This window comes from Pristiophorus japonicus, chromosome 21, assembly GCF_044704955.1.
Source record: "Pristiophorus japonicus isolate sPriJap1 chromosome 21, sPriJap1.hap1, whole genome shotgun sequence".
Classification (NCBI taxonomy): Eukaryota; Metazoa; Chordata; class Chondrichthyes; family Pristiophoridae; genus Pristiophorus; species Pristiophorus japonicus.
In genome coordinates, this window is record NC_091997.1 from 59,065,969 (window position 1) to 59,084,205 (window position 18,237).

The window sequence follows — 18,237 nt, forward strand, 5'->3', positions numbered from 1 at the left end:
CCAGTGAGCAGCCTACGTACTACATCTCACCCTGTGCGGCCATGCAAAAACCTTCACGGGAACTCTGGTCGTAATCAATTTAGTGGCAATTGGGTCAAGGGAGAAGGAGGTGGGACTCATCAACACGATGAGCTCGGAGAGGGCATGAGGGGAAATGGGAGAGAAAGATGAGAGTTCAGGGTTAGGGCAGGTGGAGATTTTGCACGATGCTGGAATGGATGGTCTCTGCAAGTTTCCTTTCATACAAAAGATCCTACTAAGCAGAAGAAAGCAAATGTGCTGACTAACCCCTTACTTGCCTTGCAAGCAACTTTTCTGAAGGCTTCGCAATTAACAAGGGCAGTTCCACGACCTCACAGCACGGAATACTCCTGTCGGATGTGGGGGGTGAGGGGGGAGATTAACTGTTACATCTGAGCCAAGAGACCATTGGTACTAACAGTTAAAGCAGAATCTACTTCCTTTGCTTGTTGACCATGATCAACTCTCTTTGTGTCCAGCAATGGTGCTTACAACAAAGTGGACCAAGTCTGTGTACATGCACTGTATAAAACTGGGGTTAACCTGTGCTCATGAGATTCTGCATGTTCTGGAGGAGCTTCTTCATTTATTATTTTAATTTAAAGGCCAATTGTATTCAGCCTCATCTTTAAAGTATTGTGATGGTTCATGCCATTTTTGTGGTGTTAATTGAGGGATCATCCATGTTTTGAAGAAATTCTGCCCGGAACTTTAATGTAGTTTGCTTAAGTTAATGTGTTCATCTTTTGAGTTTCTTTTTTTAGGGAAACTGCACCATTTATTTTAGTTTCAGTGTACAGAGATTGTGAGCTGCAAGCCCTCTCATTGATCAGTTGTGCTTGGTTGAGCATTCTGACCAGGGGTGCCTATTCACCTAGAGTTGTCAGAACCAGCTTCCCTATTTAATTTGGACATAAGTTCAATTTATCTGTTGCCACATGAATCTGAAACAAAGTCTTACTTTCATTACGCTCGTGCTTGCATTATTCTGTTTCTCGCACAAAGCGAGCTCAGAGGTCTCGTATGGTGCAAGATATGTATGAACAAGTGCATCCTGCCATGCAGGAAAGAAGCCTGGGGCAGCTGAAAGACCATCCAACCCATTGCATGCCTGCTCCCTGCATGTCTTCAAAAAAAGTTCCAATTCGAAAATTACTGGCCTGCCATATGGAGAAATGCTCATGATTACAAAGCTTGCTGTCTCTATTTGACTGCTCCATAAAATAATGTATTTTAATATATAGAGGTTGTTCGACCTAACCAGTCTGTATCACTGTTTACCCACCATGGGAGCAATCTTGTATCTATGGCCCCATTATTCTTGATCCCTCAATTACTTTATAATATGGGAGTCGCTCACATGCAGCATTTCCAATTTACAGTCCTGAGAGCATTTGACTTGTGTCCTAAAGAATGCAATTTCTCCACAACCAATTAAGGTAGGCTTAGTTTCTACTATGTTTGAAGAATGCATACAAGTCAGATTGGAGACCACCCTACAAGGTCTGTAATCATATCTGTTCCTCATAAGATATTTTCCCTTTTTTTGCAGGAATTAAACAGATTAAACCTTGAATCCTCTGCCAACTCAAAATATTCCTCAATGATGACTGATTCTTCAGTATCTTTAATTGATCCATCTGTGATTTCTCCTGACGTCGTGCCTCTTGGTTCTGGATCCTCAGTATTGTCCAAACAACTAGTAAACAAACCAAAGTCTGGGAGGAGTTTGCTTGGTGGTCCTGCTGCTCTTAGTCCCCTAACACCAAGGTAAAGTTCTTGTTGCTTTTGTTATCTCAAAACCAAGCTAGGTTTATTGTTGTGTGCACACGTGTTCACTCCTGTTGCCCTACCCCAGATGTATTGCTTCTCAATGTTATTGGATTTTCGAGATAGTGTGTAAGTCTTGTGGCAGAAGTGTGCCTTTTTGGCTGGGGGAACACGGCCATCTTGCTGCTTTTTGTAGGACCTGTGGTGGTAATAATGCATCTGGTAAATCTCCTAATTCTCATTTTGTTTGATGTTGAATAGTGGGGCTTTTATCACAACAATCAGCAACCAGTACAGTCCAGAATGTTTCTGCAATATGGGCGGAATCAGAAGAAATATTATTGCATTGAGGTTAGTTTTAATGAAGCAGTGAGGGAGATATGCTGGAGTTGCATTTCAGCATTAACTGGATATCTATTTGTTTGGGAGTTTTCCATAATGTGCTAATCTCCTCAGATGTGCCCCTAACGCTGGCTCCGTACCCCTTTGTCCCAAATAGCTCATTCCTTTTTTTTAAAATAAATGAACTAATCTACCCTTCTCCCTCCTCCCTCAATCTCTTCTCTAGAAATACATCTTGTAGCCCCTTGAGCTCATTTATATTGGCTGCTTTGATAGACTTTCCTGAAAACTTGTTCCACAAATCTAACATACATACAAGAAGGCAAGCAAAAGACACAACAATAAACCTAGCTTGGTTTATCCAGCCGATCCAGACATGGTGCAATCTGGAAAAGTCCCCTCTGTCTTTGCGGTCAATCAACTGAGTTCCAGGAGACTGCAGTATCCTAGCCCGAGTCTGTCTCTCACAGGGACTTGCCCTGCTCCTTTTTGAAAGTCTTAACGAATCCATGCTCCCTGCACTTTTTAGCAATCTATTCCAGATTCACTGACTCTGCAGTGTCTAACCTAACTTTGTTTTATCGTTTGTCCTGCTGCTGCCAAGTTCTCCACTCTTTATCTAGCTCAAATAGCCTTTCCACCTGAACTATTTCCTTCGTCACAATTTAAAAAAAAACATTCCCTTGCCCTTTCCTGATGACAGACTGCTGAGACTTGGTGGCCCCCCTCTGAACCTTCTCCCAGGGCTTCCATCCCTCACCGTGTGAAGGGACCAAAGGTGCGGGACCACACCAAGGTCTTGTGCACAGTAAAAATTGTATTTCTAGTTTTGTATTTAACTGTCCTAGTTGCATGCTTAACATGCTTTTCGCTTTTTCTACTGCCTCACAGTACAGAACATGAACCCTCTACGTTTCATAAACCATGGTCCCTCTTATCGCCATGGGTCCCCTTCCTACCCCATGGTGATAAGAGGGACTATTACTCTTAGCTACACACATGCCTAAAATTATTGTACCTAAATGCTTCTTGCTGCATTTATCAACATTTAAAGGACATCTGCATATCCCTAACTCATTCTCAGTGATCTAAATCAGCCTGCAATCCACCAGTTTTTACACAGCAACAGCAAAGCTTGTATTTGCCAGTCCTCCGGTCCAAGCAAGCACTCACATTTCTATTTGATATTTTCTTGGAAGACGATCTGCCCTACTTCCTGATTTACTTTTTTTATCTCCCTCTTTTTTATCTGTCTTGGCCCTTTTCCCTGGTTTCTCAAAATATATTGAAGAACAGAACTCTACAGTTAGATGCACAATGCTTAGTGGCCTGGAATTTGTGGTGGTTAATGACTGAACTGCCAGTGTTCGCTGTCATTGCCCCCCTGAATCTGACCACGTCAGCATTTAGTGCATGCGCATCTAAAGACGGAATTCCTGACGTTGTGGTCAGTTATTCACTGCTCCCACACTGGCTGCGCTGTGGACCCCCTCTTCCTTCCTGCCCCCCCCCCCCCCCCGCCCAACCACCAATTAGTGCATTCCGTGAAACTGACAAAAACATGCTCTTTTCCGCACTAATATCGCTGTTAAATATCCCACTAAGTTTTAAGCTTTGTTGGATTAAATGTAACTTTTTAAGTGTATTCACTGGTAAACAAATGTTCTGGCCCTGAAATGCTAATTTTTATATTTTTGTGGAGTGGCAAATTTCTCCATTCTGATAATTGCAATTTTTAAAAGTGATATTTCAGCTTCGATCATAGCCCTATGTGAGAGTCCCAATCTTTATTTTGCGCGCTCTCTTTTAAAGTCCGGATAAAAGCAGCTTCCAGTGCAAATGTGATTGGCTGCTTAGACAGCTTGTTGAAGTCACTGCAGCATCACAGTAGGAATTTCCGTTACCAAGCACCGAAATCCATTGACAATCAAAAAAGGCAAACCTCTCGCCAGAGTTGGCAGCTTTCTTTGGGGCCAGCAGCGACAATGATCCCCTGAAGGTGTGTGGCGCACCAATTGCGAGGTTCTGTGCAGACCGCTCGCCAGCTTCTGCTGCGAAAGAGATACCGCAAAAAAATAAATCGAGGGTGCCTTTGTTTCGTCGTTGATGGCAAATTACGGGCCGATACTTTTCTTAACGTCTTCAGCCAAAAAGGTTAACTGTGCATCTCTGCCCAGCCATTTTTGTAACATTTTCAACTAACTGAAGGCTGTAAACCCACCAATAAACTGGCAAAGTTCATTGTTGTAAATGAGTGGGTATGGTACAGTAAAGGTTATGCATTGGCTGTTACAGGCTCAGAGGAATTTAGCACTTGTAAAGCCTGTGTACAAGTAATTGAAGTGACTGATTTGTACTTAATTACCTTTCAGCTTTGGAGTCTTGCCCCTGGACACGCCAAGCCCAGGTGATGGTTCCTTTTTGCCAAATTATACAAATTCTTCATCTGTAATTGATTCATCCTCTGCAGGAGGACCCACAAAGAAGGTAAGGTTATAAAAATCATATGCTTGGGTATGATGGGGAGAGAGAATTTGAACAGGAGCAATTCGGCTTTGTGCATTTTATGTGGAATATGTGTTACAAAGGAGACTTGTACTGGCATGTATTACTGAAAATTAATTCCTGCCTCTCTCTCTCCCTGTGTTGTCTCCTCTGTCCTACCCCAAAGTCTGTAGCACGAATAACCCAAGGCGGAACCAAGTCTGTCTTTACACAGAGTGGAAACAGCCGAGATGTAACTCCAATTCCACTGACGCAGACGCAGACACAGACTTCAGGCCCACAGACCAGGTAGGTGTCCAGTAGCACGGTCTTGCTATCGCTGCATCCAGCTGTCAGTCACAGTTAAATACTCTGCAGATATGGAGTTCAGGTACAAATCATCCATGATCTAATTGAATGCTGGAAGAGGCCCTCAGGCTGAATGGCGTACTCCTGTTCTATGTAAAACACAAGTGCAACAGTTGCAGCAATACAAAAATTGGACAGTCCAAATTTATATCCTGGTTTAAATCGTCGCAGCACTTGAGTAGAATTTGTAGTTGTCTTGTGTGGTATTGATGTATTACATTCATTGGAATCAGATACATTGAATTCAGATCTTACCTCGGCGAATTTGAGGAGAATGGGCACCAGAGAGGACAGAAGGTTTCGGTAAGATGGGAAAATCTTTGGCATCTCCTCATAGTCTCTAATAGAGTGCCGTTGTTGGAAAAGACTTGGATTTCTATAGCGCCTTTCACGACCACCAGACATCTCAAAGTGCTTTACAGCCAATGAAGTAATTTGAGTGTGGTCACTGTTGCAATGTGGGAAATGTGGCAGTCAATTTGTGCACAGCAAGCTCCCACAAACACCAATGTGATGATAACCAGATAATCTGTTTTTGTTATGTTGATTGAGGGATAAATATTGGCCAGGACACTGGGGATAACTCGCCTGCTCTTCTTTGAAATAGTGCTGTGGGATCTTTTACGTCCACTTGAGAGGGCAGAAGGGGCCTCGGTTTAACGTCTCATCCGAAAGACGGCTCCTCCGACGGTGCAATGCTCCCTCAGCATTGCACTGAAGTGTCAGCCTAGATTTCTTTGTACACAAACCTCTCGAGTGGGATTTAAACCCACAACCTTCTGACTCCGAGGCGAGAGTGCTACCCACTGAGCCACAGCTGACACTGCAGAGAGAGAGCGAGAGTGAGCAGAGAGAGAAGAGAAAAGCTCAACTGGCTGAAAAGAAAAATAATACCCACAGGCCCAGGCCAAACAAGGCCTCAATTACTACTTCATCCTGTAATATACACTTGATCAATGGGTTTAACCTTAATATAGTTTGGTGTGCAATCAAAACCTGTGGATTATTTTTATTTTAAAAATGCTCTCCTTCGCCTCACTCTGCGAACACTCTGGCCTACCCTCTGCTAAAAATTCCATTTCAAACCAGTTAGTCTCCTGAGCCACAGTCAGCAGGACTGTAAAGTAGGATAAGAGAAAACCAGGCACTTGGTGACTGGCATCATTAGAAACACAGAGTGGGAGAGCAGTGTGGATTACTCAACGAGACAGCGATCCGCAGAGCTAGGGGCAATTCAGCACAAGTATCAGGAACTGCTTCACGAAGTTACTCAGTTATAACCACTGCATGGCGACGTGTGTGGGGACAGGAATGAGGGGCGAGTACAACAAAAATTGGGAGAGGGACGGAGTACCCATTTCTGAGTTGCCTATATCTATATCTATCTATCTATCTATCTATTTTTTAAAATATATATATATATATATATATATATATATATATATTATATAGAGAGAGATGGATATTCTGGGAACTAAATTATGGAAGGATAAAAATCCTGCTCGTTAATGGACAGTGTTTTACAATAGATACACCTGTATTGATACGCACAGTGAAACCTGTAAATTACAGACACCTAAGGGACTGGCATCAATTGTCTTTTATTGCAGGTAACCTTATTTTCAAAAGGGTCATTGTATGTAGTGTAAAAATTTTCCCAGTCTTGAAGAACCAATCTTGGAGAGAGATTTTTGTGGATTACTACTGTACAGGGTGCATGCAGCCACTTTTTAAAAAAAAAACACACCGTTCATTTGGTTATGTGAAACAGTCTGTGTGCGCATCGGAGTCTGTGTCCATCTGCTGCCGAGGACAGTGCAGGTGTTGAGCTCTGAAGTAGTGTTGGCCAAATTAGCATGAAAAGTTAACATTTTCTCCAACATTCAAGAACTGTGAAGACTGCTAGACTTAACTTTGCCCTCTCTTCTGATTGTTCAGTGCGACACAGGTACTGTTTCCAACCAGCACAGTCCCTACCAACGCACCTGGCAATGCACCACCCCGGAGAAGTTCCAGACTCTTTACAAGTGCCAGTTCGACTACAAAGGTAACCAGCTATAACACCTGGTGTTTACTTCAGTAGTGCCAGCTATTCCACTGGCCCTCCTCCCTCCCAGTATTCTATTCAAATAGTTATGCCAATCCATTTTAAATGGTACTGTCAAGCAAAATACTGGATGCTGAAAATCTGAAAAATAAACATACACTGCTGCAAATCTCAGCAGGTCAGGCAGCATCTGTGGAAAGAGGATGGTCTGCCTAATGTTTCGTGTCTTGTGTCCCTTTTTCAGATGGTCTCTGCCTCAGGCAACACATTGTGGTAACTCATTCCATGTTCGTAATCTTCTTGTCTAAAAAACGTATTCAATCTTTTCCAGCTTAATTCTCGTGATCCCCAGTCTGTATCACTGGTTGCCAATTCCCCAGTCTATATCACTGGTTGCCAATTCTCTGGCCAATGGCAACAATCGTTCATTAGTTTCCTTCTAAAAACCTCTGATCCCTTTAACATTCTATTTTAATGAAAAAGTTTTAATTTCTTATGCCTTTAACTAAATATAACCTCTCATTCCTGGTGGTATTCGAGTGGATCATCCCAGTACCCCTTCCATGGTTCTAATATCCTTCCTACAAGGGGTGCCCAGAAGTAAACTCAATGCTCCAGCTGTGTCTTATACAAATTCAATATCCATATTCAAAGCTCCTATGCATAGAACCCAGAGCTTTATTTGTCTTTGTTATGGTCATTTTCTCTGCATTTATAGATCTATCTCAGTAGCCTGAGATTCCTCTGTTGTCTGATTGACATTTTATTGCTACTGATTGGTGTGATTATTTTGTACACATCACATTGGCCAATCTCCAGTCTATGAAGTTGCGAGTGTCCAGAGACTCCCACATAACTAGCTCGCAGATCTTCCCCCATCGTGTCTCCTCGTACTTCATTGTTTTGAGCCCTTTTAACCTGTCTGAGGTTTCCATCTCGTATATAGCAAAGTCACCTCCCTATGTATACTTGGAGGAAGAAATCATTTAGCATAATAACTTGCCTACGCGCATACTTTATGGTCACCACTTATCTCTGACTGACTATCCTCGTACTGTTTAAAGTACTGAGAATTTCTTACTGTTTAATGTTTTGTTTGTAGCTATCTTTTTCATGTCCACCCATTTAACATGTTTCTGCATGTTCCTGTATTTAGGAATCCCTTCAACTGTCTGTCGGGTTTGTAAAGTTCATCTCTTTCTACCACTTGTGATTTTTTTTTTTGGATATCCATTTAGGGTCATGTTTGTTTAGTCTACACTTTCTGATTCTAAGTATGTTTATATTTTACAATCTTGGCATAATGCCTTTTTTAAAAGTGTCGTACTTGTCCTCCCCTGAAGTGTTGAACAATGACCCCCCACCCCCACCCCCACCCCCAGATCTGTTTACTTATGAAGCTTCCTCATTTTCTTGCAATTTAGCCCATTTAAAATGTCTGGCTGCTGATCCTCAGTGTTTCTGAATCCCAGATCATGGTGAATTTAATCATGCTATTGTTGCTGTCTCCAAAGGATGCTATGACTTCTGTTCTCTGGATCATTAAGTCTAGTAATCCAGAAGCCTGGACTAATCCAAAGAACGAAAGTTCAAATCCCACCACAGCAGTTTGAGAATTATAATTCAGTTCTAAATAAATAAATCTGAATATAAATTGGTAACAATGAAAGTCACTGAAGCTATCCAATTGTTGTGCAAACGAATATTGTTTTGGAAGGGAATCTGACTTGCTGTCCTGACCTATATGTAACTGATGTGATTGACTGACTCTTGATTGTCTTCTGAAGGGCCAGAGCAAGCCACTTGTTGTCCCAACATCAATGGGCAATAAATTCCAGCATTGTCAGTGATGTGAGCATCCTCTATCCTTCCTGCTAATTGTTCTTCAATATGCTCTGATATTCTCCTTTTATTTGCTTTTTTCAGCAATAATTGCTTGCTCTTGATTATCCTCCACTCGTCTTATCTTCATTATTGGTGCTGGAAACCGCATACTTATAAGAACGGTTTCACCCACTTCTCTTTCTCTACTTCATTACTTCACTAATCCTCGAACTCCGAAGTGACCACTTTGAGGAACCTTTGCTTCCCTGTCGCTCTCTCCCACTGCAGGTCTTGGAGTGAGCATTCCTCTGCTCAAGCAACACAATTTCCTGCTGCTTCATGCATGTGTACTCCACACTTTGCAGATCCACATAAACTCAATTAATGCCAGATCTGGCCATTACTAACTATTCTACTGAAGAGACTTGATTAACTAGAACTAATTGTTACTTGCATGCCTGGTCTGACCGATTCAGACCCACCATGTTAAAGGCCAAACTCACTTCTTCCTTCATCTCGTGTGGTTGTGTATCTCTCTCGCAAGGTCAGCCTTTCTCGGTTAACAGTGGTTTATCAGTGGAAGTCGACATTTGTGTCTCGTGCTCTGCCCTAGGTCAGGTCCGAAACTTGAGTCTCGCACATAAGATTCTTGAGCCACGTTAGAGGGACGAGTAGCCATTGTAGTTTCCAGTTACATTCCTCACTGTTTTTATCTTCAGCGTATCGTCTCCTGGATGGCTAAAGAGCCTCTCCTACCCTTTACAATGGGTGGCGGGGGGGCAACATCCATCAGGCACATGTACACTCTCAAGTTGTTGAGCCAGGGCTCTGGTCTCTGTTCGCTAGGACTGCCTGGAGTTGGGCCCTTGTGTGTTTGAGGTGGCTATAGTACCCCTGAGCCAGTGGTCTCAGCATTTGTATAGGTTTTAAATCTAAAACTCTTTCAATACGTGCCAAGGGAATAATTTTGCTAATAAACCTCCTGTGCTGCCTGCATCCTCCAAGTGTAGGCAGTACTACTTTGGGTATAGATTGGATATGTTAAATTGTTCATTAATAATATCTCGGGTGTATACACTTGGATGCTGTAGAAATGCTTGTGCTTATTAATGTGATGGTGTGTTTTGGCTGCCTACCTGTATACTCAGTCGTGTACTTGTTTTCAAACAGGAGAACAGTAAAAAGCTGAAGATGAAGTTTCCGCCTAAAATTCCAAATAGGAAGCCAAAAAACAAAACTAGTAAAGGAGGCATAACGCAGCCAAACTTGAACGACAGCCTAGAGATTAGCAAACTGGACTCTTCAGTCATCTTGGAAGGCAAAGTCTCCTCGGTCACACCTCAAATACAGGCCTTTAATATACAGAAAGCAGCTGCAGGTAGGTGCGGTGTCCCTGGGATACGCTTTGTTCCGAGACCCAGTGCACCATGTGTAATGCATCTGCTGAACCAGTCAGCATCTTCTGCAGGTGCTGTGGCAAGTTCTCCGTTTTCGAGCTTAGGTTACATGCAGATGAACCATTCTCCAGATAGATGCAGATGATTGAGGTCTTTTGGTCCATCTGGGACAAGACCTTATTCCTTCATCTTTTCCCCAAACAGCTCATCATTTATCTTCAATGAATCTAAGGGTTTTACATTATTTCTATCTCACATTATTTCTTTCCTTTTTCTCTGATCCATTGCTGTGCATCATTTCATGGACAGTGGGTGCTGTCTGGGACCTCTGGCCAGTGGCCACTTGATCTGTGTGAACATAGACAGCAGGATGTTTGCGTGAGTTGTATCTCGGCGTGCTCAATCCTGGCCTCGCCCAAATCCCCTCACTCTGCAGCATGGATCACTGGATAGCGATGAGCAGGAATTCTGGCTGCATTTATTTCTCTCCCAAGCTCTCTTTTTTTCTCCCCTCGCCTTGTCACCCTGATTAGCTGACTCTCAAAATAAATACAAATGGAAGAGGATATTCACTCCATCTCAGCTCACCCATCCAGAAAAACACTCTCTTCCAACATCACGTCATCAGTCTGTATCTTGAGTGGTTTTGAGGTTTCCACTCCACTACCCTACTCCGAAACATTGCAAGTGTTGATCACTTTGTGTGAAATTATTCCTGCAGCTCGTAAACTTTCCGTTTCCCAGTTTTAACCTGTCTCTTTTACTTCTGCTATACTATGAAGTAGTGCTCTAGATAAAAGCTATAAATGCTATTTAATTTCTTATGTATATAATTCTGTGATGTCCCTTCTTGGTCGGCTCCTTTTTAAAGGCTAAAGAGCCAAGGTCCCTCGAAACTCAATCCTGTGGCACTTGGTTCTTCTCTGCACTGCCTTCTGGGCTTGTATGTTTTCCTGCTATCTTGGCACTCAAGGTGCAATCTGAGCAGGACACTACAGTTTTACAAGATGGTATCTTGTACTCACTGACCATTGTTTGTTGCTGCCCCACGATGATTTGATGTGTTAAATGCCAAAATATTACTCCCAGCTCCTTTTTTCTGCATCATCTTTGCCTATTTCTCTCGCACTCATAAACTCTGGATGCTATATTTTTTTTCTTGCCAACGTACAGTCTCTTGTACTTGTCTGGATTGAATTTGGTCTTCAGCCCCCAAACTGCATATAGTAGTCCGACTGGGACCTGACAAACACTCATTTATCACATTTGTTAGATTTGCTGTAATGTAAAAGAAAGACTTGCATTTATGTCGGATCTTTCACAACCTCTAGATGTCCCAAAAATGATTGTCAACTGCTGTACCATCGGAAACATGGCAGTTACTTTGCACACAGCAAGATCCTACAAACAGCAGTATGGTCATGACCAGATAATCTGTTTTGATTCGGTTGAGAGATTTCCCCTGCTCCATTTCAAAATAGTGCCATGGGATCACCTTTGGGGGCAGACATTACTTAACCAAATAACTTCTGCCTTTGAACCCTCCAGTAAATTGTTCCTTTCCAGACCCGTAGAAGAATCTTTGATCAGTACTGCCACCCACCCCCTACTTTCTTTTCCTCCCCTATTCCTCCTGAATACATTCTAGTCAGGGATGCCAAGTTCACATTCCTACCCTTGTTTGAGCCAAATCAGACATTATATCAAAATCCAATGTGGCACTTTGTGCTTGCAGCTCACCAACCTTATTTGTCGCACTCCGAACATTTACACATCTGAACTCCAAACCTGCCATAGTTTGCTTTACATTTTCTATCCCTCCTCTTTCTAATGCTCTTTGTCTCCCAATTCTCTCTGCATCTTGTTTCTCCTAATGCTTCATTCTGGTGCACCCTCCCTTGCCAAATTACTTTAAACCCTTTCCCACCAATGTTCCCTTTACGCTGTGCGCTCGCACAATGCTCTGGAGCAACATGCAGCTGGTTCACCGACTTTTAAATCGGGAAAACCACACTTGCACGGCACTGCCAATGGGCCGTGCACAAAATAATTAGTGGGAACAATGTTCCCCATAGCACTAGATAACCTGTAATAGATTGTTCTCGTACAAGTACTTCTGAACTTGCTAATGAATTAATTCATGTCTCTAATTCAGTGCCTCCAAACTAATCAGATAGTTGCTATTTGCCACAAACAATTTCAGTACATCTACTTTAAACCTGCATGTAGCTCAATAACTTTACTATGTTGATTAATTATGATGAGCTTTTTTCCAATTTTCTGTCTTGTTGCAAGCTGTTTCCTTCCATCCTACTTCATCCAGTACCTGCATCAATCTGTGTGTACTTCTGCCAACATTGCACTGGGCCAGCTTTTATTAATTGAATATAATGTCTCTGCTTGGGCTGCACAAGTTGACTTTTGTCTGAGGGAGCGATAGCCCAGAGAAAGGGAGTGCCTTGCCTCAACTTGGTCTGGCCTAGATTACCAGCTCCCTGTGGGGCTTATGCAATGCTGCACCACTCCATGTTGCAAAAACAGTAGGTGCTGGAAGGTCTCAGCGGGTCAGTCTGCTTCTGTACAGAGAACGCTCCACGTTGTATTGTTCATCTACGGAGATGTTTATCTGATTAATTGTTCAGGATTTTATATCGAAAACAATTTAATTTATGTAAAAATGTTAAATGGATGTGTTTTAAAGCCAGTTAATGGTGATTACTGGTGGTGTACTGTTTCAGTATCTGCAGGAGTCACCTCATCTCTGAAAATCAAGTGCCTTCTGTCATGAGAAGTGTGGCCGTGTGTAAATACCAGTAACACATCATTGTAACCCAACATAAAATTGGGAAATCTTACCTTAGTGGCTGGCCAGATGGTGGAAGTTAAAAAATAAACGAGTTGAACAAAAGTGATATTAGAATAACATATTCAGAATACTCTGTTGAGCATCAGAAACATTGTTCAGGTTCTTATAGAAGTAATCCTGTTTTGTGGGGGTCTTTTTTCGTCCGTGCTTGCTGTAGTGATGTGCGGGCTTTCTGTCCTGTTGGTTTATGATGGGAGGGTGGGGTGTTCCGTTTCATCGAGCAGTAAAGCTTCTATTTTTACTGTGTTGTGACTGCCAGATGGACTGATGAACCTGCTGCGTGAGATGGGGAAAGGGTATCTGGCACTTTGCTCCTACAACTGTAAAGAGGCAATCGGTATCCTCAGTCAGCTGCCTTCACATCACTACAACACTGGTTGGGTTCTGTGTCAGATAGGAAGAGCACACTTTGAGCTGGCTGAATATATGCAGGTAAGTGGCTGGCTAAATTAATAAGTGTGTTTGAAAATTGTCTTTGGGAAGTCAGGATGAGCTTGCTAGCTTGATATAAAGCAAAGTTGTATATAGCTGAGAAAACAAGTGAGCTATACATGACTGCAAGGTCAACTTCCAGAGACCAGCAGGGAGCCCTCCAGGAATAACAGGAAATGCCAGACTTTGAAGCATTCAAGTAAGAATAATTTAAAGGGTAAACACATGAAAAACAAGCTGAGCAGCAGGTTACTAAAGCTTACTAATGTGAAACCACGCTGCAAATGTTTGAATGAAGAGTCCACCCCTCAGCTAGTTGCTCAGTGGGTAGCACGCTTGCTTCAGAGTTCAAGACCCACTCCAGGCACTTGAGCACAAAAATCTAGGCTGACGGTCCAGTGCAGTGCTGAGGGAGTGTCGGACTTTTGGATGTCTTTTCGGATTGTCTTTTGGATGAGACATCAAACCGAGGCCGAGTCTACACCCTCAAATGGACACAAAAGGTCCCAAAGCAGTATTTCGGAGAAGAGCAGGAGAGTTATCCCCAGTGTCCTGGCCAATATTTATCCCTCAATCAACATAACAAAAACAGATTATCTGGTTATTATCACATTACTGTTTGTGGGAGCTTGCTTGTGCGCAAATTGGCTGCCGCGTTTCCCACATTACAACAGTGACTACATTCCAAAAGGATTTCATTGGATGTAAAGCGCTTTTGGATATCCGGTGGTCATGAAAGACGCTATATAAATGTTAGCCTTTTCTTTTTTCCTCTGAGCAGTTTCCTGCCCGATGCTGGAGGTGGACATTCTACATTTAATTAAATAGGAAATAGATAGCTCACATTAAACTGCCTGGGGAGGAAGATTTACATGAGCTATGGTCTGGGTTGCTACTCTACCCACCCCTCCCTCCTAACTCACTCCCACAGATCCACACCTTACTGACGTCCTCTCCTGAAATCAATGGGCACTGACTCTTGCTAATACAAGGTTCCATGGGTGGCATCATAATCTAGACTGACACCTCATACAGTACTAAAGGAGTAGTTAAATCAAGGACCCATCTGTCTGTTCAGGTGGACATAAAGATTTCCATGGCATTTTTTTTTGAAGAGGAGGAGGAGGAAGGACTTCTTCCAGTGTTCTGGCCAACACCGCCCCCAAAACTGACTACAGGTATTTGGTCATTTATCACATTTGATGTTTGTGAGATCCTGCTGTGCACAAATTGGCTGCTGCATTTGCCTGAAGAATAAGTGACTGACTCGGCTCATTGACACTGAAACATTTTGGGATGTTCTGAGGACATGTAAAAAGCCTCTCTCACTCAAATGGAATGGTGCACCATAAAATTAACAATTATTCTTTGACCGCACTAAGCACCATGGCCTGCCCAGCATACATTCCTGTCCACTCCAAAAAGTGGAAAACACCACACTGCCAAACTACAGAATGTAAGCCAAATGTAATACAGTAGTTGAATTGATCGAATGATTACACTGAAGTTAAAGAATACAGGCAGTGCATCAGTACAATATTTGACTTGCATAATACTTAAACCGCTCTGAAAAGTTGTCTAGAATCTTCTTCTATCCACTCTAATGGGTATTTACCTCCAAAGAACCCCTTGCATTGCCACAATGTGGAAACCTGCTGGTGAGCAAGAACGTGGAGATTTGAGAAACCTGGCAATCTGTACAGCACTCCAAACTGACAGCAACACATCAAACAATTCCTTTCAGTCTAAGCAGGCTAGTCATGCTATTCATCCGTTCTCTCATTCCATTTGGTAAGGTGTGATCAGCACACATCTAATCGGTTTCATGTTTTTGACGCCTGACTTGTATATCAATAACTCGTCTACTCTTTTGTAGGTTCCTAAGCCGCGCATGCACGCCTGCCCCCCCCCCCCCCCCCCCGGACTGGTTTAAATTTGTTACAAACTCATCAGGCCATTGACTAGGCTCCCGCAAGAGGCAGGTGAGGAGCCGAAATAACATTCAAAGGTCGCAGCGCAGTTTCATCATTGGCATCGCAACTTAAACTTAAAAGCAAATGTGGGCCTCTCACTGACTCGGCAGCAGATCCGAGATGGGAGGTGCTGACGGACCAAGGTAGGTCATAGAGATCAGCTCCTGTTAGCCCTCCTTGTGGATCAGGAGGAACAGGTTTGCTTCTCCCAGGCCTCACGAGGAAGCCTTTGGTCTCCCCTAGCCAACCATCCCCACTCTTGTGCTGGCTCAGGCGCTCTAACCCTGCCGACTCCGCTCTACATCTGAAACATTTCTCTTTATTCTAGGCAGAGAGGATATTTTCAGAGGTGAGACGTATCGCGAGCTACCGAGTTGAGGGTATGGAGATCTACTCCACCACGTTGTGGCACCTGCAGAAGGATGTGACTCTCTCGCTCCTATCCAAGGATCTGACTGAGATGGATAAAAATACACCAGAGGTGAGTTTTTATTTGGTCTTTTTATAGGGATTTCTTTGAGGTTGTATTCAAGATAAACTGATGGAAAAGTTGATTCAGGGAAAGCGAGGAATCCAATTGGGGGAAAAAAGGAAACTGGTGAATACGGAAGCACACCAAAGGATGCTCGATGCAGGTCCCATTCCCCTTGCGGCCCTCCTTGTCACTGTTTCCAGAATAGGGGCAGAATGACCCATCTCCACCCTCATTCCTGGCAGCTGGCTTGCAGGAACAGCAGATGACACTACTTGCACTCTTGGCCTGGAAGGGAACAATGGGAAATAGTGAAGGGTTTTAATAAACACACAAGAGTGAAGGGGAGGAAGGGCAGGACCCATTAGAGATGAAAAAGGAAATCTTCTGGGGCATGGACAATGGTGGTGATAATTGAGCACATTGCCTTGGTTATCACGGGCGTGTGGTAGTGGGAATGCGAGGATACGAGAGGAGGAGATGGAGCAATTAGACGGGAGAACTATAGATCGGATTTACTACTGAAAACATTAGTGGAACTCCCAATGGAAAAGGCTCAGGGCCCAGGCGGCTGCATCCTAGAATGCTGAGAAGCCGGAGAGGAAGTTCTGATCTTTCAAACATGTGGAACACGTTGTACTGGAGAACTGCTTGTGTCAAACCTCTGTTCAAAAAGGCTTAAACCAGGTATCTAGACCAGTCAATCTGACATAGATAGTGGGTAAGCTTCTAGAAAGATATAGATTGATTAAGGACTGGAAATGTGGATTTGTAAAAGGCAAGTTCGGTCTGATGATTTTAATAGAGCTGTTTGGAGGAAAGGTGAATTGAATTGGTAAAGAAAATATGCTGAATGTTCTATGTATGATTTCCAAAGGGCACATGAGCTGTTGCACACGAGGCATGTTGAAGGCACCCGGCATCAACTGGAAGCTGTGAACAGTATGGTTAATGGAGTTTGTTTTCTGGACTGGAGTAATGTAAACGTGTGTGTGTGTGTGGTAGATCTGTTTGGATATCTGGATTTGGGTATGGAGGTTCCAAATCAAAATCTGCACAGAATAGAAAAATTGTGTGGTTATGTGAATAGGATTTTAAGTGACTGCCCAAGTTAATAATTTGGGCAGATATATGTCTGATCAAATTTAACGCAAAGGAATGGGAGTTCATGCACTTTGGGAGGAAGAATGAATGCACAGGCCACGGGCACTGTTGAACTTTAAATAGAGCAGAGAAACTGAGGCTCTTTCCATTAGAACAAAATCAATTGAGAATAAATCTGGAGATGTTCAAATTTATGAGGAGTTTTTATAGAGTAAGTCACACAACTATTTCTGCTGGTCAGTGAGTCAGTAACTAGAGGGGCTAAATTCAAATGATCACGAAGAATTAAAGGAAATTTTTTATTAATGCATAGGTGGGTGTTAGAATATGGGTTGCCCCAATTGAACTGGGGAAAGCAGAATCCATAACTACTTTTAAAGGGAAGCATTTGAAGAAGGATAAAAGATATGTGGAAAGGGCAGGGAGCAGGCCCGGGTGAAGCGGGCTGCATGGCCTTCTCCGGTGTGGCAAAATTCTTTGACGGGTTACTTGCCGTTCCCTGGCTATTTGAGATGGTCACTGTTTGCCTTCATCACCCAGTTGCTTCAAATAGTTTTTCATAGTGTTTTTATTTTTCCCACAATCTTAATCTCTCTCTGTCTTGGCTCCTGTCCGGTTCTTCAACCTTATCCTCCGTCCTCTGATCTATCTATAGATTTACAGGCAGGCACTCAGGATCGTTGAGGGTTTCCTTCACCCCATATCCATTGTAAGCCAGTTTTTGAGGAAGTTGTCACTGTTTCCAGGGTGGTCTTGAAATGTAACTCCCCTCCATGACCTCTGGTCCAGCTGGGAGCCTCTGTCCCTCCACTGTCTGTGGTCAACTCCTTAAAGATTCTAAATTCAGAGCAATGTTTTACTCCCAAGTTGGAAACCTGCCAAATTATGCTGATGTGTTAGAGTGTCTAATACATTACACTTGACCCCTCACACAGTTTATTGTGTGTTCAAATCCCACTCCAGGGACTTGAGCATATAAATCTAGGTTGACACTCCATTGGTTGGAGGTGCCGTCTTTTAGATGAGACGTTAAAGTGAGGCCCCATCTGCCCCCTCAGGTGGACATAAAAGATCCCATGGCACTATTTCGAAGAAGAGCAGGGGAGTTCTGCCCGTGTCCTGGCAAATATTTATCC

The 18,237-nt window shown here is 43.0% G+C and overlaps 1 protein-coding gene across 5 annotated transcripts in view; it reads left to right on the plus strand.

The window, feature by feature from the left end:
- The window catches only part of cdc27 (cell division cycle 27), a 128,417-nt gene that overhangs the window by 59,342 nt on the left and 50,838 nt on the right, over positions 1-18,237 (plus strand). For 4 of the 5 annotated variants that reach the window (XM_070864846.1, XM_070864849.1, XM_070864850.1 and 1 more), the window contains 8 exons: positions 1,574-1,791; positions 2,053-2,142; positions 4,506-4,620; positions 4,805-4,926; positions 6,925-7,033; positions 10,028-10,235; positions 13,380-13,552; positions 15,854-16,006. In XM_070864846.1, the coding sequence (XP_070720947.1) occupies positions 1,574-1,791; positions 2,053-2,142; positions 4,506-4,620; positions 4,805-4,926; positions 6,925-7,033; positions 10,028-10,235; positions 13,380-13,552; positions 15,854-16,006 (1,188 nt within the window). The remainder of the gene's footprint in view (positions 1-1,573; positions 1,792-2,052; positions 2,143-4,505; positions 4,621-4,804; positions 4,927-6,924; positions 7,034-10,027; positions 10,236-13,379; positions 13,553-15,853; positions 16,007-18,237) is intronic. The other variant, XM_070864847.1, reaches the window with a different exon arrangement.